Source organism: Rana temporaria, chromosome 2, assembly GCF_905171775.1.
Source record: "Rana temporaria chromosome 2, aRanTem1.1, whole genome shotgun sequence".
Taxonomy (NCBI): Eukaryota; Metazoa; Chordata; class Amphibia; order Anura; family Ranidae; genus Rana; species Rana temporaria.
The window spans coordinates 356,459,319-356,484,606 of NC_053490.1; the positions used below are offsets into that span (position 1 = coordinate 356,459,319).

A 25,288-nucleotide genomic window follows, 5' to 3' on the forward strand; every position below is an offset into this window, starting at 1 on the left:
AGAAGGTTGTGGTCCGAGGAACCATAGGTAAATGGGCTCCATCCCAAATTGGAACAGAAAACAAGAAAGTTTGGTCAGCGGGACTTTAAATGAGGCCAATCACCATGCGGAGTAAGCATGTAAGGTATATGGTATTGCTTAATTGGGTTTCAACACAAAAAGGGGGAGTTGATTGAGGATTTGCAGTGAGAAGTGTATGACAAAGAGCAGTCTTAGCAAGGAGCATTTTTTATTATGCCTTGTGATATAATATCAAGCATACTGAATGACAAAAATTGCATCCACAAAATCGCATGAACATGTTACAAAATTACATATGCGTAACATCATGATACTTGGCATATCGTGAAATAAAAACAAGTCCTGCACAACATGAACCCCTGGAGGTGCTTGATAGTATGATGAGAATCTAGGAGTAAAACAATATACAAAACATAAAATCATCTGTATCAACATCATGCATCTATATATGCCTGACGCGTTTCGTTGGGATATACCAACTCTTCAGGGGCGAATGCAATGGTGATCTATAAAAAGACATAACCATATGATATCATTTTGTAGTAGAATAATATAAATATACAGAACAAGATAAATAATCCTATAACTACTCACGTCAACTGTATAGATGTGAGTGCAGGACCAAGGCCGTTAAAATTGTCCGGCATGGGAGCTGAGGTAGGGACACATGGACAGACAGCGAGCATTGTGGATTCCCCAATGTGTGAATGCGAAAGACAATGGGCCGACACTTCTGTGGATTGAGATCAATGGTATATAATAAATGTATATTATTCTTATGAAGTGTGAGAAAGCCCATGCCCCAAGTCAGATGAAAGTACTGAGCAAGCACCGAGTATGAAGGTGGATGAAAAAAGGGGAAAGGGAATGATAAAGACGCCATAAGGATAGATTAAGAATAAAGTGTTGGCGGTATAGGGTAAAGCGTATAGAAATTTACCTTGTTAGATAACATGGAAGAAAGGAGCCAAACATAAGTGAGAGCTTGCATATGAAGGTGTTGCCAGAGAGACAGCTAGACACCAAGTGAGGGGAATTTAAATGCTCCCAGCTGAACCAATGTGTCCCGCCCAGCGTCACGTGGGCATGGCAGGGAAGGAGAGGCATCTGTGCCTGAACGAGTGGTTCCACCCACACAGGCCCAGTCATCCACCCAATATCAGCCTAGATGGAAAGAAAAACCTGCTCGTAAGGTGCGACATCCAAAGTGTATTGTCGCACATACCAAGCAGTAACGTGGCGCCGATGCGATAAGGAGCACCCGCCCAGACCCACCACCTCCCTCCATATCAAATGGAGAGGAAGGGAACAGGTGGGAGAGGGAGGAGCGCCAAAATCGCATCGCAGCTCCCAGGGGACAGCCGAGCAAGCGGCCCAGATATCCATACGCACACTACACAGACCTTGACGTGTGGAACAAAGTGCTAGGAACAGGAGAGGGTAGATCGAGGAAAAAACATATCTATATATGTACACATGTGTATACGAGTATGTCATGAGAGTCAAAGTATAATGTATAATAAAGCCATGATTGAATCTGTCATGGACTGCAAAAGGTACATTGCAGACTGCCCCATGGTAAAATACACCTCTCAATCCCTCTATGAGTATATCGTTAGAAACAGTTTAGACATTGGTAGAAACGCATGCGCATATGCGATTCCACCCCTATATCAGAACAGAAAACATATAATAAAAGACAGGAAATTGTTGGGAGGGAGGAATAGTGCCATCCCCACCCGACGCAAGTGCGCCCCTATATTATTAGAAACAATTTGGACATTAGTATAAACGAATGCATATATTCGATTCCACCCCTATATGGGAACAGAAAAAATAATAAAGACAGGGAATTGTTGGGAGGGAGGAGTAGTGCCATCCCCACCCGACGCAAATGCGCCTCTATATTGTTAGAAACAATTTGGACATTGGTATAAGCGAATGCACATATGCGATTCCACCCCTATATGGGAACAGAATAAATAATAAAGAATAATATAAAAAGACAGGGAATTGTTGGGAGGGAGGAATAGTGCCATCCCCACCCCATGCAAGTGCGCCCCTATATTGTTAGAAACAGTTTAAGCATTGGTGGAAACGCATGCCCATCTGCGATTCCATCCCTGTACGGGAATAGAAAACATATAAAAGACAGGGAATTATTGGGAGGGAGGAATAGTGCCTTCCCCACCCGACGCAAGTGCGCCCCTGGGGTATATAAAATGCCCCTGGTTCCCCTATGTGCCAAGTGGCAACAATTGGTATATGGTGCACCAGACCACTAAGTGACCAAGGGTGTCTTCCACCCAAAAATTCAGCAAGAAAAAAAAGGTTGTGGTCCGAGGGAATAGAAAAAATATAAAAGACAGGGAATTGTTGGGAGGGAGGAATAGTGCATTCCCCACCTGACGCAAGTGCGCCCCTGGGGTATATAAAATGCCCCTGGTTCCCCTATGTGCCAAGTGGCAACAATTGGTATATGGTGCACCAGACCACTAAGTGACCAAGGGTGTCTTCCACCCAAAAATTCAGCAAGAAAAAAAAGGTTGTGGTCCGAGGCACCATAGGTAAATGGCCTCCATCCCAAATTGGAACAGAAAAAAAGAAAGTTTGGTCAGCGGGACTTTAAATGAGGCCAATCACCATGCGGAGTGAGCATGTAAGGTATATGGTATTGCTTAATTGGGTTTCAACACAAAAAGGGGGAGTTGTCCTAAGCAATGTGGATTTCTGAGTATCACAGGCACTTCCCACTTAATGGCACATTATATACCCCAGCACACAATGCTTATTGGAAGAGGCTGGAAACACGTTACCCGTCTTAGTGTCATACTCGCACAGGTACTCATTGATGGCCCTCTGCTGTGTGTACAGCCGCTGCAGCATTGCCAATGTTAAGTTCCACCTGGTGGGCATGTCACAGATGAGGCGGTTCTTGGGCAGGTTGCATTCCTTTTGAAGGTCAGCCAGCTGAGCACTGGCATTAAATGACCGGCGGAAATTCCCACAGACTTTCATGGCCTGCCTTAGGACATCCTGTAAGCCTGGGTACCTGCACAAGAACCGCTGCACCACCAAATTAAGCACGTGAGCCAAACAGGGAACATGGGTCAAGTGGGCCGTTTGAAGAAGTTTGGGGGCCTACAACCATTATTGCCTCAATTAATTCATTTAGACCAGGTTGGCTTTGTCAGCGGTCGAGAGGCTAAAGATAACACGCTTAAAGCCCTCCTGCTGACGGACTATGCCCACACTCAAGAAATTCCTCTCTGTCTGCTAAGGCCTCGTACACACGACCGAACATGTCTGCTGAAACTGGTCTGTTCGGTCGTCTGTACGGCCGACCGGACAATTTTCCGGCGGATCGGACAGGTTTCCAGCGGACAAATGATTCTTAGCATGCTAAGAAATATGTCCGCTGGAAGCCTGTCCGTCGGACATGTTCGGTCGTCTGTACGACTCACAGGACATGTCCGCCTGAAAACCCTTGCATGCGTCAAAGTGATTCGACGCATGCGTGGAAGCATTGACCTTCCAGGGTCGCGCACGTCGCCGCGTCATCGTAGCGGCGACGGCGTGGCCACATCACCGCGTTCGCTGTCCGCGGGAAATTTGGTCTGATGGTGTGTACAGCCATCAGACCAAAATCCGCCAGCGGACATGTCCGATGAAAACGGTCCGCGGACCGTTTTCATCGGACATGTCCCGTTGTGTGTACGAGGCCTAACGGTTGATGCCGAAAAGGCGTTTGACCGCGTAAGCTGGAAGTTTCTACGATCCTCTTTTCAACAGATAGGCATAGGTCCCTATATGATGGCACGGATTATGTCATTATATTTATCACCATCAGCTAGAATTAGGGTGAATGGATCCTTATCCCCTGCTTTTCCTATTTTTAATGGAACACGCCAGGGTTGTCCTTTATCACCCCTGCTCTATGTTATTACGATGGAACACTTGGCAAATGCACTGAGACAAAACGAAAACATAACGGGCATTCAAGTTGGCCCCATACATGCAAAACTGGCTCTTTTTGCAGACGATTTGTTATTATTTGTAACAAAACCTTTTCCTTCCATACTCCAAGAATTTAAGAGATTTATTGTTTATTGTTTATTGCTTGTATAGCGTAGAATCACCCGAAGGTATCGAAACGCTTCCAGACCTTAACAATTCACAACAGGACCGAGTGTTACAGGCATAAATTAACATAGTAACAATATAAAATATGTGCCACAATTAAAATCAAATAATAAAACATCAACATAACACCATAAAACCAATACAGTACAAAAACCATAGAAATCACATAAGACACACAATTCCCAACAGATCTAACAGTGCTTCCCGCCAGAATGACCCTAACCTCACTCTTCCTATCAATCTGCCTCTGCCCACAGATAGGTTTTTAGATCCCTCCTGAATGTGGGTAGGTCAGTACTCTGTCTAAGACTTGGGGGAAGTAGTTTCCATTCTCTCGGGCCAAGGACAGAAAAAGCCCTGCCGGTGAAGTTAGCAATTTTAAAGTTAATTATAATAAATCTGAACTTCTCAATATATCTCTAACGCAAACAAAAATGAAGCGAATTTCGAAGAATTTTGCTTTCAGGACTTGTTCGGAGTCGATTCGATACCTAGGGATTAATATCCCAGCTTCTATATCGCAATTATACTCCCTAAATTTTCTTCCGATGCTCCATAAAATACAAATGGCTTTGACATCATATGGATTTAAGAGACTGTCATGGTTTGGTAGAATTAACACTCTAAAGATGGATATACTTCCTCGCCTTTTATACTTGTTTCAAACGATTCCAATTCATCTCCCGGCAGTGTACTTTCGTAAAATTCACCGGTTATTTTCTAAGTTTAGTCTAGAATCAGTTATGGGATATTTTCCCTTCCTAAAAATAAAGGTGGAGTGGGGTTACCAGACGTTTCCATTTCCCATAAAGCAACCATATTAACACGCATCACCAACTGGTTCCATCACTCCGCATCCAAGTTATGGGTACAATTGGAAGGCCACATAAATCCTATAGATCTCTGTGCCCTTCCCTGGACTTCATCTATTTTACGAAAGAGCCTTTCAATTCCAGCAGATCTTACCAGGCAAACACTACACATATGGGATCGTATGATACCCATTTATAGAATATCAAAACAACTGAGCCCCATGACTCCCTTTTTTGGAACGCCGGACTTTCTACCAGCCTTACACTCAACTACGTTTGGCCCCTGGTACAAACAGGAGCATAGAAGAGTGGTTCAAGTCCTTCAGTCAGACCCATATTTAATGGAAGACTCTTCATCTACAAGGACTTTTCATAACACGGGGCAATGGTTACAGAGGCATCAAGCCTTACACTATATACGATCAATCTCATCAAAACAAGAAATTTATGCTAAACCAACTGCATTCGAATCTTTGCTCTTGCAAGAAGAACCTATATCACATTCGATTTCTGTACTATACTCTATTCTTCTACTATGAGTCCGCTCGGAGCTCCCTTCGTATACACGTAAATGGGAAAAAGATCTCCAAGAGACTATAACCTTATCGGACTGGCAAAAAAAGTTTAATTTCGACCCATAAAATGTCAATAACTACAAGAATGCAAGGGAAGGCATATAAATTGATGAGAAGATGGTACAGGTGTCCGTCTACCATCCATCAATTTAACCAGGATATATCTGATATCTGTTGGCGGTGCCATGAGTCAAAGGGAAACATGTTCCATATCTGGTGGGAGTGTCCCCCAGTGAGAAGGTTTTGGAAACATATTTTTGACCTATACGGAAAACTAGTAGATATAAATACCCACGCATCACCCAGAGTGGCTCTCTTAACCATGATTCCAGGATCTCTAAAAAAAGCAAAGGAGCATGTGCTTATACACTTCCTCGCTGCAGCCAGAGCAGTTATCCCACGACACTGGAAATTGACAACGGTACCCTCCCTGGGGGAATGGGCAATTGAAATGGACTTTACTAGAGACTTAGAGGGGATGTTGGCGTGGGAAGTGGGAAGAGAAGAACAGTTCTCTTGAACGTGATCAGTCTGGTCCAAGTTTAGACAGTCAGATGAGTTTCTAATCTGGGTTAAAGGGAACCCTACCATTGTTTAGCCATAATGGAGTGACTTCATTTGTTTTCCCCCCTTTCTCTTTCCCCCCTTTTTTTTTCTTTTTCTTTTCTTTTTTTTTCTTCCTCTATTCTTTCTTTCTTTTTTTCTCTTTTTTTTTTTGTCTTTTGTCTATGAGTTTATGAAAATATGTATTGAAGATATGTAAGAAGATGTAAAGTATTCTACTAATATATGCAGTTAGTCCTCACATAACTATATGTGCTGTGTATAGGGTAAAACCCCTGTAATATTTTATGAAAACAATAAAATAATATTTTACTAAAAGGCAGCAATTGGAGTGCTAGCAATTTTGCCAAACTAGCATTCAGCCGCTGAACATGTGGATGGCTGGGAACAAATTTCTTCAGACGGTTTAGCAACAGGGCTAGGGAAATTTGCCTGCTACAATCAGATTTAGGTGTACCGCTAGCAGATTGCATGGGACACCGAATTCTACACCTTCATTCCTCTCAGTGCAGGTCTATGAGAGGACTGAATGTATAGTGGGGTTGGAGATCCCAGCTGATGAGGAGCAGGGAGAGGTCCGCCTTGTTCTTTGGTGTGGGTCTTTTAAGAACTGTTGCCAACAGATTGCATGGGAGGTCGACATATGTCTGGTCAAGCATGTGGTGCCCAAGCAGCTTGATACGCTTCAGACATATGTTGCAAATAGCAACGGTGCAATCTGTTGCACACATCTCAAAAAAGACCCACACCAAAGAACTTTTGAAAAAACGAGTCAGAAGCGCCCTGCACATGCGGAGCTCTGCGGTGTGATGCAGTCAGTTGGCTGCTCTTAAGCTGGCCCCTGGAGGGCATGCTGCCTCGTTGGAGATGTGCCTCCTCCTCCTCAGCCCCTCTTCTATCAGGCACCCACGTAGAGTCAGTGACCTCATCATCCCCTCCCTCCTCGCCACTGGAGCAAACCTGGCAGTATGCTGCAGCTGGGGGAACATGACTGCCAGTTTCTTGTCCTTCTTGGGCACCCCCTCTCTCTGGGCTCATGTTACTGCCTTCATTCTCAACCTGGGTACCATAATCAGTGCCTTCAAAACGCTGCGCATCCTCCTGCAGCATGTACCTTACACTGTGGTTGAACAGCTCGGGGGACTCCTCAGGGCATGATGGTGGGGCTAGGGAAGGAGTGACCAATGAGGACATTGAGCCGATGGAAGAGGCTGCTTTAGCAGCTGCATTGGTAGACAAAGTACTCTGATCCTGGGTGACAGAGGATGAGGAGAATGAGGACGGCTTGGTCATCCACTCTACCAAAAAAAGGCCAAGCGTGCCCTACGGCCACGTGCTGAGGATTCACCGTGTCCATTACCACCACTGTTGGCTGTAGACACAGAGTCTGCTTGCCCTCTTTTAGTGAGCCTGTGAGCATCTGCCTCTCCTTGGTGCCAATACATACTGTACAATTAGATTAGCAAAACAACGCCTGAAGTTCACTAAAAACAGTACACCATGAATGTCCAATGGGTAGATGGAGTTTTCTGAATGCTTTATTTCCTTGGTCCAACACGACCAACATCAACTTGAGGTAGACAGAAAAGGTTGATGAAATAAAGGAGCTTTGCGGTATCAGGCTTTGGATAGAGGAAAGCAATCCTGCTATTCTGTAGCTGCATCAACACGTCGCCACTCCAGCCAGAGTGGGTGAAGTGCCTCCGGACAGACCCCTGCCACAGGCCTGGCGGCCGGAGTGTCACTTTAGGTTGCTGGGAGGAACAAGTCTCTGCCACAGACTTGGCTCTGATTAAATTGAGATGCCAGATGAAACCTCTGCCACAGGCTCAATTCTGACAATGTGAACAGCAGAGCGAATCCTCCCAATAGATCACGTCAGGGTCACCGGTTGACAGTGCAAGTGTACCTATCAATGTCCGGTCACCAGATCCCCGATGGTTCGTTCAAGCCCTTTTGGATAACCTAAATTAAAATGTGGAGCCGCGCTTAGGAACCACTAATTGGAAATATGTAGCAGTAGAGATGTGGAGTAGGTGTGGTGTGTTGGATAAGTAAACCAAACAGAAATCTGTGATAAGACTGCAGCCCCCCCAAGATGTAATCCCCTAGAGGACACAGAAAGAAAATAGTAAAGGTGTGGGGGTGGTGGCGCTGTCTCTAGTGAAGGCTAAGAGTACCAGGGAGTTGGTACGTGGCTGACTGTTATCTGACCCCTAGAAAGCTAATAGCTAGTGAGTCTGTGACGATAAAGTGCCTCAGTGTGCTGCTCATGTATGAAGCAGTATAAATAAATGTATACTAGTGATAAAGTGAGATGAATGTGACTCACAGTCACAAGTGATACTGTATTATATGCATTACATAAACAAGTGCAATTCAAAAATAAATAAGAAGTGACCAAACGTTGAGTATATGAAACAGTAATTAATAGTATCCACCTATCAGCAATAATGCTATAGGTCAGGACCGGCAAAGTGTAAACGTATCCAAAAAATATTAAAATATTAAAAATAGGCAAATGATAAATAAGTAGTCCAGTGAGTACAAATAGGAGCAGTAGTCCATGCAAAATCAATCAAAAATTATTATTATTCGTGACCATGTGTTTTCCAAACAGGGTGAATAGTCACAATATACAGTTGTGCAGCTTTACGCAGTGGGTCCGGTGCTCCCCACTCACCAGAGGCACTCACCCCTACAGGGGTAAAGTGCATGTAAATAGATGGTGTCCAAACGGCTCAGCTCCTCGCCTGTCCGTGTTCTCCAGGTGGGTCCTCTAGTCCAGATAGTACCGGTCTTCCTGGGTGTCCAAAGTCCTCCAGGGAAAAAAACTCTCATAGAGTAGTAGGTTCAAAGTAGCAGGGGTTAATTTTATTAGTAGTGCAGCCGCATAGCTGGCTTCCACTCAAGGCAGGTTATACAAAAATAACGGGGGTGGTTAAAAATAAAAGTAAAATATAAAAGAAACTGGGACCAAGTTCCAATAAAAAATTAAAAACAAAACAAAATAAATACAAGTGGGCAGCTATCCAGTGATAGCAAGCCTCCCTGCACAGCACTCGAGCCGGTGTCGGAAGTCAGCGCCAGCCTAGGAACGGCGTGCGTTCCACCGTATGATCAGCTGGTTGACCCGGAAGTGCGTGCGGGTGTGCGTGTATCCGCTTTACGCACGTTTCGTTCTATTACGTCTTCTGAAGCGGGTACACGCATACCGCTACTGATGATTTAAATAGCCGGCGTCATCATGGAAAGAACCCTCCCGCTTAGCGGCGATAGCCAATCAGGGTTTTAATAGGGATTTTCCCATCCAATCGGGTCAGTTTGGTAGATGTCCCTGGGCTTCTCTAGTTTCCATGGTGAACGCTTGCTTAGACAGGCATGGTTAAACAGTTTAGACAGTGAATTTTAATGCAACAACATCCTAGTTTGCTAGAAGGGAAGTGTGTAGACCAAAGGTTCGTGTACAACCGTGCAGGCAATGAATAGTCCCGAACGGTGCGGTCACAGCTGCAACGAGTAGACCAAGCGGGGGCAGCATGCGATATGTAAAAATGTAAAAATAATAAACCAGATATACTAGTGCACGGTGTGGGCGGACCATATGTCCATTTGTCCAAAGATATATTAGACATCCAGCGTCATAACCTAATTAAGTGGGCAAGGATGGTGAGGTGATATCCCATAGGTGCCATTACCCATGTTATAACGTACATCGTGTAACAAATCAGGGAAGGGAAGTTAGTAACCTACCCCAAATGGTTCCACCTGGGGGTCGGTGAGTACACTCAATGTGGGAATGACTTAGTGCAAGGGGCATAACTGGTCGTAAGTGCGCGTATAGGGGAATGAATGTTAACATTTGCTGGGCAGAGACAACCATAACTGCCCTCATAGGGTTAACACCCTAGGGGTACGGTGAGTGTGCGCGCTAGCTGTGAGGTAACTCAAATGGCAACTAGGTCAATGATTTACCATGCAGAGAAACATAGAGAACAGAATGGGTACGATAACCTATTGCTAGAAACATAAGGAAAAGCAGGAGGCTGTGTGGTGTGGCATATGCATATAGGAATCATGGAATAAGTAGGAGTGGGTTTCTTATCAATCTAGGCAGTACATCTCCCATGTGAGGTGCAAAAACTGAACACACAAACCTAAAACAATAGGGAGTAGGGTGGGTGGCCTAAGCAATAAATGTACTCTGGGAGGTAATTAATAAAAAAAGGTCAATATGGGGGAAGCTACCCTAGTACAAATAGCATCTGCATATGATAGGCCAGCATAGGTAGGTAATGGATCAAGGTGTATTTGTATAGTATCCTCGTATAACACCTGGATAGGTAGGATTATAAATCTAAAGTGCCCTTATGCTAAGGGTTGGCGAGAAAGCAATTTAAATCAATGTCTTTATTCAACCCATAGGGCACAAGGGACCCCAGGCGGTAGATCCAGCTGGTCTCGTTTTGGGATATAGCAGTGGTCTTATTCCCACCCCTCTGGTTATCCTTTATTGTATCAATGCCATAGAAGATCAGGCAGGTAGGGTCTTGCTGATGGAATTCTTTAAAGTGGCGTGAGAGGTGGTGTTTAGGAAAACCTGCTTTGATCCTGTTGATGTGCTCCCGGATTCTTATTTTCAAGGGTCGGGTGGTTCTACCCACGTATTGCAAGTGGCACGGACACTCGATGACATAGGTCACGTGCGTGGTGTCGCAGGTAATGAGTTCCTTGATTTTGTATTCTTTAAAATCATTCCTAGATTTGAAACTCATTTTTCTTCTCGGTTGCTTTTTACTGACCCTACAGGCCAGACATCTCTGGCATTTAAAGAATCCCTTGAGGTCAGGGCAGATACTGACTGATTGAGGTGGATCTACAACATTGTGCACAGAGAGAGGGGGCACGTCTGTAGATGAAGCTTGTTTTTTTACCCAAGACTTTAGTGAGGGCATGATCTTCCTGTAAGATCGGCCAGTATTTTTTAACTATGTGCTCAAAGTCTTTATATTGGGAATTGAAGCCAGTGATGAATGCCACATCAGTTTTGTTCTTTTTATTCTTTCTGTTATGTGACAGCACATTGCTCCTATCCATATTCAACACTTCATCTTTTAATTTCACCAGATGTGCCTCTTTGTACCCTTTCTCTTTAAACCGATCCACGATTATGTCAGCTTGGGCTTGGAATTCAGTGACAGAGCTGCAATTCCTCCGGAGTCGCATCAGTTGCCCTTTTGGTATGTTAGCTTTCCACCTAGGGTGGTGGCAGCTGGTAGATGGAATGTATCCATTGCGAACCGTGGATTTGAAGTGGGTTCTGGTATGTAGTTTTGAGCTCTCCTTGTAGATCTGTAGGTCAAGGTAGTCTATGCATTCTGCATTACATTTTCCAGTAAAGGTGAGACCGTATCTGTTGGTGTTCAGGTTAGATAGAAATTCCTGAAAGGTATCGATCGTTCCATCCCAAAGGATGATGAGATCGTCGATATATCGCCTGTACAGTTTAATCTGTGGGATATTCTGGCTGTATACGTATTCCTCCTCCCAGCTATCCATCAGTAGGTTGGCAACACTGGGGGCATAACGGGCCCCCATTGCTACCCCCCTAGTTTGGACATAGTAGTTTTTTCGGTACCAAAAATAATTGCACTCCATTGCCATCTTGAGGCCCTCTACGATAAAGTTGATCTGTGCTTGTTTTAAGTTTGTATTTTGGTGTAGGGCTTTTTCTACCCCCAAGACGCCATCTTCCTGAGATATACTGGTGTAAAGAGAATTGACGTCAATTGTGGCCAGGAGTAAATTTTCCGCACCGTCAACCTGTTGCAATTCGTTGATCAGTTGTAAGCTCATAAGATCATGCCCTCACTAAAGTCTTGGGTAAAAAACCAAGCTTCATCTACAGACGTGCCCCCTCTCTCCGTCACCACCTTGTGCACAATGTTGTAGATCCACCTCAATCAGTCAGTATCTGCCCTGACCTCAAGGGATTCTTTAAATGCCAGAGATGTCTGGCCTGTAGGGTCAGTAAAAAGCATCCGAGAAGAAAAATGAGTTTCAAATCTAGGAATGATTTTAAAGAATACAAAATCAAGGAACTCATTACCTGCGACACCACGCACGTGACCTATGTCATCGAGTGTCCGTGCCACTTGCAATACGTGGGTAGAACCACCCGACCCTTGAAAATAAGAATCCGGGAGCACATCAACAGGATCAAAGCAGGTTTTCCTAAACACCACCTCTCACGCCACTTTAAAGAATTCCATCAGCAAGACCCTACCTGCCTGATCTTCTATGGCATTGATACAAAAAAGGATAACTGGAGGGGTGGGAATAAGACCACTGCTATATCCCAAAACGAAACCAGCTGGATCTACCGCCTGGGGTCCCTTGTGCCCTATGGGTTGAATAAAGACATTGATTTAAATTGCTTTCTCGCCAACCCTTAGCATAAGGGCACTTTAGATTTATAATCCTACCTATCCAGATGTTTTTACGAAGATACTATACAAATACACCTTGATCCATTACCTACCTATGCTGGCCTATCATATGCAGATGCTATTTGTACTAGGGTAGCTTCCCCCATATTGACCTATTTTTATTAATTACCTCCCAGAGTACATTTATTGCTTAGGCCACCCACCCTACTCCCTATTGTTTTAGGTTTGTGTGTTCAGTTTTTGCACCTCACATGGGAGATGTACTGCCCCGCTTGGTCTACTCGTTGCAGCTGTGACCGCACCGTTCGGGACTATTCATTGCCTGCACGGTTGTACACGAAACTTTGGTCTACACACTTCCCTTCTAGCAAACTAGGATGTTGTTGCATTAAAATTCACTGTCTAAACTGTTTAACCATGCCTGTCTAAGCAAGCGTTCACCATGGAAACTAGAGAAGCACAGGGACATCTACCAAACTGACCCGATTGGATGGGAAAATCCCTATTAAAACCCTGATTGGCTATCGCCGCTAAGCGGGAGGGTTCTTTCCATGATGACGCCGGCTATTTAAATCATCAGTAGCGGTATGCGTGTACCCGCTTCAGAAGACGTAATAGAACGAAACGTGCGTAAAGCGGATACACGCACACCCGCACGCACTTCCGGGTCAACCAGCTGATCATACGGTGGAACGCATGCCGTTCCTAGGCTGGCGCTGACTTCTGACACCGGCTCGAGTGCTGTGCAGGGAGGCTTGCTATCACTGGATAGCTGCCCACTTGTATTTATTTTGTTTTGTTTTTAATTTTTTATTGGAACTTGGTCCCAGTTTCTTTTATATTTTACTTTTATTTTTAACCACCCCCGTTATTTTTGTATAACCTGCCTTGAGTGGAAGCCAGCTATGCGGCTGCACTACTAATAAAATTAACCCCTGCTACTTTGAACCTACTACTCTATGAGAGTTTTTTTCCCTGGAGGACTTTGGACACCCAGGAAGACCGGTACTATCTGGACTAGAGGACCCACCTGGAGAACACGGACAGGCGAGGAGCTGAGCCGTTTGGACACCATCTATTTACATGCACTTTACCCCTGTAGGGGTGAGTGCCTCTGGTGAGTGGGGACCCAGGAGGGGGAGCACCGGACCCACTGCGTAAAGCTGCACAACTGTATATTGTGACTATTCACCCTGTTTGGAAAACACATGGTCACGAATAATAATAATTTTTGATTGATTTTGCATGGACTACTGCTCCTATTTGTACTCACTGGACTACTTATTTATCATTTGCCTATTTTTAATATTTTAATATTTTTTGGATACGTTTACACTTTGCCGGTCCTGACCTATAGCATTATTGCTGATAGGTGGATACTATTAATTACTGTTTCATATACTCAACGTTTGGTCACTTCTTATTTATTTTTGAATTGCACTTGTTTATGTAATGCATATAATGCGTTTGTAACTATACAGTATCACTTGTGACTGTGAGTCACATTCATCTCACTTTATCACTAGTATACATTTATTTATACTGCTTCATACATGAGCAGCACACTGAGGCACTTTATCGTCACAGACTCACTAGCTATTAGCTTTCTAGGGGTCAGATAACAGTCAGCCACGTACCAACTCCCTGGTACTCTTAGCCTCCACTAGAGACAGCGCCACCACCCCCACACCTTTACTATTTTCTTTTGGATAACCTGCCTCTGGGTTTTCCTCAAGCCGATCCCCCACCAAACGGCATGCAGCCTGGGTTCTCCTCAGTAGAAGTAGGGACCCAGTAAGTCACTGGGGCCCCTTTGTGGCATCAGTTGCTCCAGGCCAGGAGGGCCCAGAGTCAGGAACTCCGCGTAGCCCGCGACCACAGGCCAGGTTGGCCTTAGTGGTGGGGCCCGCGATTGTGCGCACACCCTAAAGGTGGGTGCCGCACCTGAAACTAGGAATCCGCGAAGAACCCAGAACAACGGCCTCCGCCACAGAAATACCCCCTCCCAGCATGCACAGCGAGGCCCAACTCCTCTCATTGGCTCCTGGGAAGAAGCGGCTCCGCCTGGATCCCTCTGGCGCCATCTGCCGTCCAGAGATGAGACCGTATCTCTGGACGCATAGACTGACCCACAGGACAATCCAGGATTTGGCGACTGCCAAATTTAACAAAATTAAGAATGTGAGCAACTTATCTCTCTCATTCTCCCACTAACTTTAGCCTAGTGCCCTTTCTGAAAGTAAAGGGGGCGCTACATTTAAATAAATAAATATGCACTTTTTTGCTGACAAGCCAGGGTTCATATCGATTTGAATTGTGTATATATATTGTAATGTTGGGGTTATTTAGCATCTGTGTAGAGCAGGGGTGTCAAACTGGCGGCCCTCCAGCTGTTCCAAAACTACAAGTCCCATCATGCCTCTGCCTGTGAGAGTCATGCTTGTAACTGTTAGCCTTGCAATGCCTCATGGGACTTGTAGTTTTGCAACAGCTGGAGGGCCGCCAGTTTGACACCCCTGGTGTAGAGCATACCAGTAAGCAGAGTACACGCCAGTTGTGCTTTTTAAGGGTTTGTTGGCCCACTTTTATTAAAAGAAAGAAAAATGTCCATCCAGAATTTCCCACGCAGGGGGTTTCAAGTTGCTACAGCAATAAAGAAATAGTCAACCGAAAATGCAGAGCCACCTGGCTCTCTTCAGAAATACAGCCCCTTAGGCTTACACTTCAGCCCTCTTGGCCACGTACCAATGTACCTGTACAAATCACTGTACCTTCTCTCAGCTTCTGTGCTGCTCAGCCCACAGCTTTGGGCCCTCTGTCTATACCATGCAGACATGCATGCTTCTCCCTTGCTTGCCTGGACTCCTCGGGAGGGTGGAGTCCAGAACACTGGTCCTGACTCTACTAGGAACCATCTGTTCAATCAACCAGCCAGACTCCTGGCTGTTTCCAAAACCCAGTCCCAGGATTGGAGATTCCATCCCACCCATGTCACTATAGAATCTCCGGGCTCCTGGAGCCCCTCAACCTGCCTATTTGAGAATCCTGGGTGACCATTACCAGGACAGGGAACTGTACTATCACAATATATATTATATATATAAATATATATTTATATATAATTATAGTGAAAAAATAAATATGTTGGAAGCCTGAGTTTGTGGGAGGAGTCTGAGAGTACTTAAGACTCCTTCCCCGCTCGGGCTGTGTCAAAAAGCCCGGAGCAATGGAATGTAATGGAATAGGTGCAGGGCGGGCATGACGGAGTTAACAGGGGAAGTAGAAAGTGGTAGGAGTTTCTGTGAGGAAGTCAGGGGGAGGGGTTTGAGAGGCATATAAATGTTGGCCCCTCCCTGTCCTCAGCAAGCACTTCCCGGGGGAAATTGTTCAGGTAGGCAGCATGTCCAGCATGGAGCAGCTTCTAGCCCAGCTTAGGGATCAGGCCCAGGTGCGGGGGGAGGACTGGCTGCAGGGGGTGCTCGGTTCTGCATTGCAGCAACCGGAGGGGGTGACACAGGCCGCGGTTCCCACTCCCAGCAGGGCACGGAGATCCAGGCTTCCGGAGCGCTTCTCACCTGAGCGCTACGGGGCCTCCACGAGGCGGGGGGAGCGGATCGGGCTCACGATCGGGTCCCCCGGCAAAACGATCGATGGGGGGCGGCGGGGTGTCCCGGGCGGAGCCCTGGCCAGCGTGTGGAGGCTGCGGTGGAAAGGGGTGAAGGCCCAAGTGCAGCGCCGCGGCCTACTAGGTCACGTGGGCGCGGCGCGGGCACCCACCCCCCCGCAGTGGCGGCAAGTGAGAACAGGCATGGGCCTGTTAGGAGCGACGCGAGGGTCCCTGGGCCTCCAATCGCCTCGGCAGGGGACAGAAGCAGGAGATCAGGGGCGGATAGTGCGGGGAGCAGTGCGGAAGCCGGCCGGGCTGAGGTCCCACACACTGGCCCTGGCAAGGCGGTCCAAAAGTCGGTGAGCGGGTATGCTGCGCGGAGGAGTGCTCGGATGTCCGGAGATCGTGCGGCAGCTGGGGCGGATGTGCCGAGCGGGCCTTTGTCGGAAGGAGAGCCGTCTGATGATCCGCTGTCGGTTGGAGAGCTGGCGGAGTCCGAGGAGGAGGTCGACCCCCTGCCCAGGAGGGTGGCGTCGGTGGAGAGCAGACGGTCGGCTGGCGGGTCAGCGCCTGCGCAGTCCGGTTGAGTCCAATTTACCTATTCCTATGAGTGATGTGGCTGGTATTGCAGGGCAGGGGGCCCAAGGGGGGGTAATGTCTCCTGTAGCGGGGGGGTCTGCTGGGGATAATGTGGGGATGCTGGCCTTTTTGGAGGGTATTAAAATGCTGGTACAGAAGTTTGAAACGGGTGAGAAGTCGCGGATGGGTCCGGCAGCAGCCTGGGTCCCGCCAGTTGTGGGGGCCCCGGTTCCTGCGGTGGCAGCGGCAGTTGCGGTGTCGGTGGGGGATCTCCCCCCACCGGTGGTTCAGCAGGTGCCGGCCAAGGTGACGCCGGGGGAGCCGGTCGGTAGACAGGATATTGTGAGATTGGATGACGCAGCTAAGTGTCAGGTCTATTTGTGTTACGAGGGGCCGTTGGGGTCGCACTTGAAGCCGGAAGTTCGGGAGAAATTGTGGAAGGGGGAGTATGTGGATATATTTTCATTACTGCCCCTGGAACAGTTTAATTTGGATAGGGTGAAGCCCGACGATTCCAAGAAGGAGGATAAGGAGAAGCGGCGGTACCGGCTGATTCCCAGAACGTTTGCCAATTGGCTGCAGGCGTTTGGGATATTGGCTAGTGTGCTTGGGGAAAAACATCCGGAGTGGTGCTCCTCTCTGTTTTGCTATCAAGGGTCGATCACGGAAGCGTACAAGGTGTATGGGGGGACTGGTTGGCTCCGGTATGATGAGCAGTTCCGGCAGCGTAGGGCCGTGAGGCCTGATCTGCGCTGGGACCACAAGGACATTACGGTGTGGATGCGGCTTATGAAGGCTCCACGGGGTCCGAATCAGTCCTTTCACGGAGGGGCGGAGGATCCGTTGCCCAGGGTCAATCGGCCGGAACCAAGAAAGGGGTGTGTTGGCAGTTCAACTCTGGTACCTGCAAGTTTGGCAGTTCGTGCAGATACAAGCATGAGTGCTCCGGGTGCGGGGGTGCTCACCCAAGCTCCCGGTGCTTTAAGCAAGGAAAAGGTAAGACCGGTGATTCTGGAAACAAGAGGGAGGACTCCGGTGAGGGTGGAAAGGATGCTGCCGTTCCTAGGTAGGTATCCTGATTGGGCGGCTGCCCGGGTTCTGGAGCAGGGTTTCACGGTGGGATTCATGATACTGTGCACTTTGGAGGTGGTGCCTCCGGTGGGTCCTAATCTCCGTTCGGCCTTGCAGCATCCGGAAGTGGTTTCTGAGAAACTACAGAAGGAAGTTGCGTTGGGGCGCATGGTCGGTCCTTTCCGGCGGTGCCGCTTTCTGGCTTGGTCGTTTCCCCGTTGGGGGTTGTGCCCAAGAAGGAACCCAATAAGTTTCGCCTCATTCACCACCTTTATTTTCCCATGGGTGGGTCGGTGAATGATGCCATTGATCAATCGATGTGTTCGGTGACGTATACGTCGTTTGATGCCGCGGTAGGTTGGGTGCGGCGGTATGGTAAGGGTGATGGCAAAGGTGGACGTGGAATTGGCTTTTCGGCTCCTTCCAGTGCACCCGGATAGCTTCCGGTGGCTGGGATGTTGCTGGGAGGGTGAATTTTACGTGGATAAATGTTTGCCAATGGGCTGCTCGGTGTCCTGTGCCTTATTTGAGCTTTTAAGCTCATTTGTGGAATGGGTAGTGCGAGATGTCTCCGGGGTGAATTTGGTGATTCACTACCTGGATGATTTCCTCTGCATTGGGCCTGCGTCGTCCAGAACCTGTGGGGTGCTTCTTGCTACGGTGGAACACATCACGGAGAGGTTTGGTATTCCGTTGGCGCCTGAAAAAACTGAGGGACCGTGTGCGGTTATCAAGTTTTTGGGCATTGTACTGGACTCCGAGGCGATGGAGTGCAGGCTACCGGAAGACAAGCTTCTGGATTTAAGGAAGGGGGTGACGGAACTTATGGGGCTGCGTAAGGTTCAGCTGCGAGTGCTCCAGTCTTTGCTGGGCAAGCTGAATTTTGTGTGCCGCATTTTGCCTATGGGCAGGATTTTCAGTCGCAGGCTTGCGGCTGGCACGGCTGGTGTTAAGTCCCCGAGGCATTTTGTCAGTTTGTCCAAGGAGCACAGGGATGATTTGAAGGTCTGGCACACCTTTTTGGGATCCTTCAATGGGCAGGCACTGGGGATGGCAGGCCCAGTGAGTAATTTCGATCTTGAGTTATTTAAGGATGCTGCGGGATCGTTCGGTTTTGGGGCATACTTTCAGGGCCGTTGGAGTGCGGGCCCTTGGCCGAGTTCGTGGGTGGAGGCTGGTTTCACAAAAAAACTGGTGCTTCTGGAACTGTTTCCGGTGGTCCTGGCGGTGGAATTGTGGGGGGCGTCTTTCAGGGATCTGAAAGTGCGTTACATGGGTGTAGTTCAGGTGATTAACAAGTTCTCAGCGTCTTCTCCTCCAGTTATCAAGCTTTTGCAGCATTTGGTTTTGTGTTGCTTGCAACTTAACATTTTTCTCTACGCGGTGCACATACCGGGGGTTGATAATGTAGTGGCTGATGCTTTGTCTCGCTTCCAGTGGGACAGGTTTTGGGAGCTGGCACCGACGGCAGAGGAACGCGGGGTACCGTGCCCGGAATGGTTGTGGGAGGTGGCGTTCACCTCTTAGGAGGTTGGATTCAGAAGTCGGTGAGCTCAGGCACGTGGTCATCCTATTCGAAGGTATGGCAAGCATGGCAGGATTTTGTAAAAGAGTCGGGTGAGGAGCTGTTGGGCAGTCAGACACGTTGGCTCTTGGTATGCTATATCGCTAAGTTGCTCGAGGGAGGTATGTCAGTGGCAAAGGTTAATAATACTTTGGCTGGTTTGGCCTTTTTGTTTAAGATGCAGGGACAGACTGATTTCACCAAAGATTTTTTGGTTCGCCAGGCAATGAAGGGATACAGGAAGGCAGTGGTGCGCCGGGACACTAGGAGACCGGTTACGTTCGAGATTCTGGGGGGTATTGTGGAACGGCTGCTGGTGGTTTGCTCTTCAGCTTATGAGGTCACCTTGTTTAGAGTGGCATTTCTGTTGGCATTCTTTGGCGCTTTCCGAATTGGGGAACTGGTCAGCCCTTCCAGGAAGGTTCAAGGGGGCATTGGTTGTCAGGAGGTGGTGTGTGGTGATGATGATTTGCGTTTGTTTTGGAGCAGGTCTAAGACGGATCAAACAGGAAGAGGGCGGTCAGTGCAGGTTTTTTCGGTCCCAGGGTCTAGGTTGTGCCCGGTTTGGGCGGTTAGTGATTATTTGAGTTTACGGCCAAAGGCAATGGGGTCTTTTTTGATACATGCTGACAGTTCTCCCTTGTCACGGTTCCAATTTGTGGCAGTATTTAGGAAATGCTTGGGGGATTTGGGGTTGATTGGTATGGATTTTTCTTCGCACTCTTTCCGTATAGGGGCGGCAACTGAGGCCGCCAGGGCGGGTATGGGTGAAGAGGTGGTGAGACGTATTGGGCGGTGGGAATCCAGAAGATTTTTGTTGTACGTGCGTCCTCACTTAGTAGTGGGTTTGTGAGTGGTGGGGGGTATGTACTCTAAAATGGGGACTTGTGGTGTTGCATTGGGTGATCTGTTGTTATCTCGGTGCCCGTTTTTTCCTTTTTTTAATTTTGTTTTGCAGGTGAGGTGCCGGGACTGGTCTGGATCGTGGGCCACTCATATGTATGCTGGGGGGCCCGGAGAGGTGATGTCAGACCGGGGGGTAGACAGTTGGGTTTGTCTAGACAGGAAGCCTGTGTGCGTTGGTTGGGTGTCCCGGGTATGCTGTGGGGGAGGATGTTTCCTGAGGTGCAGCGTTTTGCGCAGAGGGATAGGCCGCCTGACGTTTTGGTGTTACGCGTTGGCGGTAACGATTTGGGTATCAGGTCAATGATGGACATTATATGGGACATCAAAGTTGATGTGGAACGACTAATGTTTGTTTTCCCGGATACAGTCATAGTCTGGTCGGACATCGTGGCAAGGACGACTTGGAGGATGGCCAGGTCCGTGGAGGGAATTAATAAGGCCAGGAAGAAGATCAATGACGTGGTCAGTAAATTCATGGTGGAAAAGGGGGGTTTGGCAATTAGACATCGGGAATTGGAGCTGGACACGTGGAGATATCTGAGGAGTGATGGGGTCCACCTGACTGATGTGGGAATTGATCTGTGGGTGTTGGGGCTGGAAGATGGAGTACAGAGAGCCCTTCGTGTTTGGAGGGGCGCCCAAGGGTAAGGGGGTTCCCCTTGGGTGCTGTGGCGGGTGTTGGTCTTGGCAGGAAAGGGTTTTTTGGGGACCCATCGGGTCCCGATAATGGTTTCCAGCCAACGGAGGTTGGCTGGGAAGTGATAATGGGGCACTGCGGTCTGTGGCTGTCTCCGGGCCAGTTTTGCGGCAGGAGGCCTATCAGACACTGTTAAGTACCGTCAGTGCATTATGGTATTTCCCCTCTAGGGGTATTGAGTCCCTGCTGAGACCAACACCAATTTTTGATTATGGTTCTTATTGAGTTTTATGTTATATTATGTTATTTTATGGTATTCTTGTTATTTATGTTATTATTTTATTTATAGAGAGTTATTTATTTTATAGAATTGTTTAATAAATCGGTCTGCTATGACCTTTTATAACTCCAACACTGGTGTGGTCTCGGTTACTATAGGTAATAGTAAGAGTCATAAGGGGTTATTGGGATATTAGTTCCATCTGGTATACAGCAGTCATGCGTTTTCTTTCAGGGTTGGACGTCATTTCCGGCCGGGTGTTCGCATCACTTCCGGTGTCACGGTGGTGCAGCAGGTCGGCTGCTGGAGGCAGCGCTCCTCTCATCATAGAAGGGACACCGTACGCCTCCCTGTTCACATCTTTGGGGGGGGGGGCGTCCATTGCTTATCCCCAGGGCATGTCTGCGTCTGTAGGGGGGGGGTTGGCAAGGCAGGGCATTCATCTCCTGGGCCATGTTGACATCAGGGAGGGGGGGCCGCCATCCACATGGTTTTCTCCGGTGCTCAGGGGGGGGCCCAAAACAACCCATTTGTTTGGGGTCACACTGGCTGTAGGAGGGGGGGGGGTCGTCCACCGGTTCCACAAGGGTCGCATGCTGCCAGCATGGGGGGGGGCTTCCACTCATGTCTCTTCGGATCACACTGACAGTATTCCCTGTGACACGTGCAGTTGCCGTAAGTATCCAGTTAGCGCTTCTGTTCCAGCATTTATGTCTCTCTGCGTGTTCCAGACTCGCTGCGCTTTTCTGGGATCGACATCGCTGCACCAGCATTTGTCATAGCGTTTCTGTCTGCCCCAGGGTTTCTGTCATTGTTTGTCTGCTGCAGCGGTTCAGTATCAGCGTTTCTGTCTGCCAGGAATGCTATCGTTGCATCTCGGCCTCTGCGTTTCTGGCACAGCGTTTCTCTCATAGTGTTTCTGCCCCAGGATTTCTGCCTCCAGCGTGTCAGGCTCAGCGTTTCTCTCATGCCGTTGCTGCCCTGGGATTTCTGTCATTACATTTCTGCCTCAGCATTTCAGGCTTAGCGTTTCTCTCATAACATTGCTTCCCCAGTTTTCTTGCATTGTATTTTTCCCCGGGTTTTCTGTGATAGCGTTTCTGTCCCACGTTTCTGTCATAGCGTTTCTGTCCCACGTTTTCTGTGATAGCGTTTCTGCCCCCAGGTTTTCTGTCATAGCCTTTCTGCCCCCAGGTTTTCTGTCATAGCCTTTCTGCCCCCAGGTTTTCTGTCATAGCATTTCTGCCCCCAGGTTTTCTGTCATAGCATTTCTGCCCCCAGGTTTTCTGTCATAGCATTTCTGCCCCCAGGTTTTCTGTCTTAGCGTTTTCTGCCCCAGGTTTTCTGTCTTAGCGTTTTCTGCCCCAGGTTTTCTGTCTTAGCGTTTTCTGCCCCCAGGTTTTCTGTCTTAGTGTTTTCTGCCCCCAGGTTTTCTGTCTTAGCATTTTCTGCCCCCAGGTTCTCTGTCTTAGCGTTTCTGCCCCCAGGTTTTCTGTCTTAGCGTTTCTGCCCCCAGGTTTTCTGTTGTATTTCTGCCTCAGCACGGCAGGCTCAGCGTTTTTTCTCAAATTTCTGCCTCAGCGTGTCAGACTCAGCGTTTTTCTCATACAATTTCTGCCCCAGGTTTTCTGTCATTGCATTTGGCCATAGCATTCAGTCTCAGCATTACTGGCCCAGGTTTTCTGGCATAGAATTTCGGCCCACACGATTTCTGTCATAGCATTTCGGCCCTCACGATTTCTGTCATAGCGTTCGGCCCACACGATTTCTGTCATAGCGTTTCAGCCCACACAAATTCTGTCATAGCGTTTCGGCCACTCAATTTCTGTCATAGCGTTTCTGTCGTTGCATTTCTGCCTCAATGTTTCAGGCTTAGCTTTTCTCGCATACCATTTCTGCCCCAGGATTCTGTCATTCATTTGTGCCTCAGCGTTTCAGGCTTAGCAATTCTCTCATACCATGTCTGCCCCTCAGCTTTGCTGCCCCTCATGATTTTTGTCTTAGCGTTGCTGCCCCCCATGATTTCTGTCTTAGCGTTGCTGCCCCCCATGATTTCTGTCTTAGCGTTGCCCCCCATGATTTCTGTCATAGCGTTGCTGCCCCCCACGATTTCTGTCATAGCGTTGCTGCCCCCCACGATTTCTTTCATAGCGTTGCTGCCCCCCACGATTTCTTTCATAGCGTTGCTGCCCCCCACGATTTCTGTCATAGCGTTGCTGCCCCCCACGATTTCTGTCATACCGTTTGTCTGTCATAGCATTGTCTTCTTTGTGGTTGGCATGTCTCGTTGTACTTTGTCCACGTTGCACCCGGGTTTTTTAGCTAGTGCTCAGGATCTGTCACGTCTACAGATTCTTACGGGCTGAGGTTTCGTTTTTAATGATTGTTGTCCACAATCTTCTCGCCCGTATACAATACGTCGTACAATGCACGTTCATTCATTACACCTATACGATTACCCACCACAGTCCGTGGGTACACTAGCCCTTAGTCTTCAGTTCAATTGCCTGTCTCTGCGCTGCAGGTTACTCGGGCCCACTTGCCACTCACACGGGGGGGGGGCTGTCATCAGGTCATTCACGCGCAGCGGTTTTGACATTTATGTTCATATTCTCATGCTTAGGTAGGCACAGAGGGGTGTTGTTGTTTCATGTCTGTTTTTCGTGTTTGTGTTTCCTTAGGTTGGGCTTGCTGTATGTTTCTGTTATGGCTAGTTCATGTGCTTTCCTTCTACCACATGAGGGTTGCAGCGTAGGGTAGCACTAGGGTTGCCACCTTTTCTTCAATCCAAACCCGAACACTTCAGAGTCGCACAGCAATTTTTTTTCATAGTATGCATAAACTATGCATAGATGCATAGATGTTGCTACACAAGCCATCTGAGTCCGCAGAGTTCCCCCTTTACATCTGAGTCCGCAGAGTTCCCCCTTTACATCTGAGTCCGCAGAGTTCCCCCTTTACATCTGAGTCCGCAGAGTTCCCCCTTTACATCTGAGTCCGCAGAGTTCCCCCTTTACACCTGAGTCTGCAGAGTTCCCCCTTTACACCTGAGTCCGCAGAGTTCCCCCTTACATCTGAGTCCGCAGAGTTCCCCTTTACATCTGAGTCCGCAGAGTTCCCCCTTTACATCTGAGTCCACAGAGTTCCCTTTTATTTTAAGGGGGGACTCTGATGTAAGGGAGAACTCTGGGGACTCTGATGTAAGGGATGCTCAGGTGTATGGCGAGGACTCTGATGTAAGTGGGAGCACTGTGGTCTCTGGTGTAAAGGGGAGCTCTGATGTAATGAGTGCTCTGAGAACCCTGATTTACCTTAGCATACTTACTTAGAGGCAGGAGAGAGAAGGGGGAGGGGGAGACTTAGTCCAGTCTGAATAATGTGTCCGGGTCTCAGACAGTCTGAAACCCGGACGCATGAGTCCAAACCCGAACTGTCCGGGTGAATCCCGAACAGGTGGCAACCCTAGGTAGCACCCCATCGTCTAGGAGTCAGTCCATACTTCAGCACTCGGCTCAGTTTGGCTCAGGGAACGGCGGTTCGATTCGCTTCGGTTGTTTCCAATTTGTCCCAGCTACTCTCGTCTACCAGCATGGTACAGGTCCTATGCATATTCTGGTATGCAGTTTCATGTGGGCCAAGCATGCTCTGCGCTACCTGGTATGGTTGCGAGTCAGGATGAAGGTAGTTAGAACTCATACACCCAGAGGCAGGGCTCCTGCTCTTCCGTTTCTGCTGGCCATATCAGCATCCCTTTGGGTCCGGTCTATCAGGCCTTCTGGGTAATATGTCTGAGCCATGTCCCCTTCCTAGAGCAAGTTGCTTCTGCTCTGTCGTCTGTTGGTGTGTGTTGGTGAGTTTAGTGTTAGTTAAAAGATTTGGAGGAGTAGTAGAGTGTAGTAGTTGTGTGTTTTTTCTGATTGTATTTTCTGGGGGTTTTTTCGGAGTTTGTTGTTGAATTTGTAGTAGCTGTCTGCTTGTGTGGTTTGATTTTTGTGTTTGTTTGTTGTGTGAGTATTTTTGTTTGTTTGTTGTGTGAGTATTTGTGTTTGTTTGTTGTGTTTGTTTTTTGTTGGTGCTGAG

At 47.9% G+C, this 25,288-nt stretch overlaps 1 protein-coding gene across 1 annotated transcript in view; it reads right to left on the minus strand.

Moving 5' to 3' along the window:
* Positions 1–212: 212 nt before the first annotated feature.
* Positions 213–25,288, minus strand: part of LOC120927141 (prosaposin receptor GPR37-like) — a 55,456-nt gene continuing 30,380 nt past the window's right edge. Inside the window, exon 2 of the mRNA XM_040337607.1 lies at positions 213–527. Coding sequence (XP_040193541.1) covers positions 456–527 — 72 coding nt within the window. The 3' untranslated portion in view covers positions 213–455. The remainder of the gene's footprint in view (positions 528–25,288) is intronic.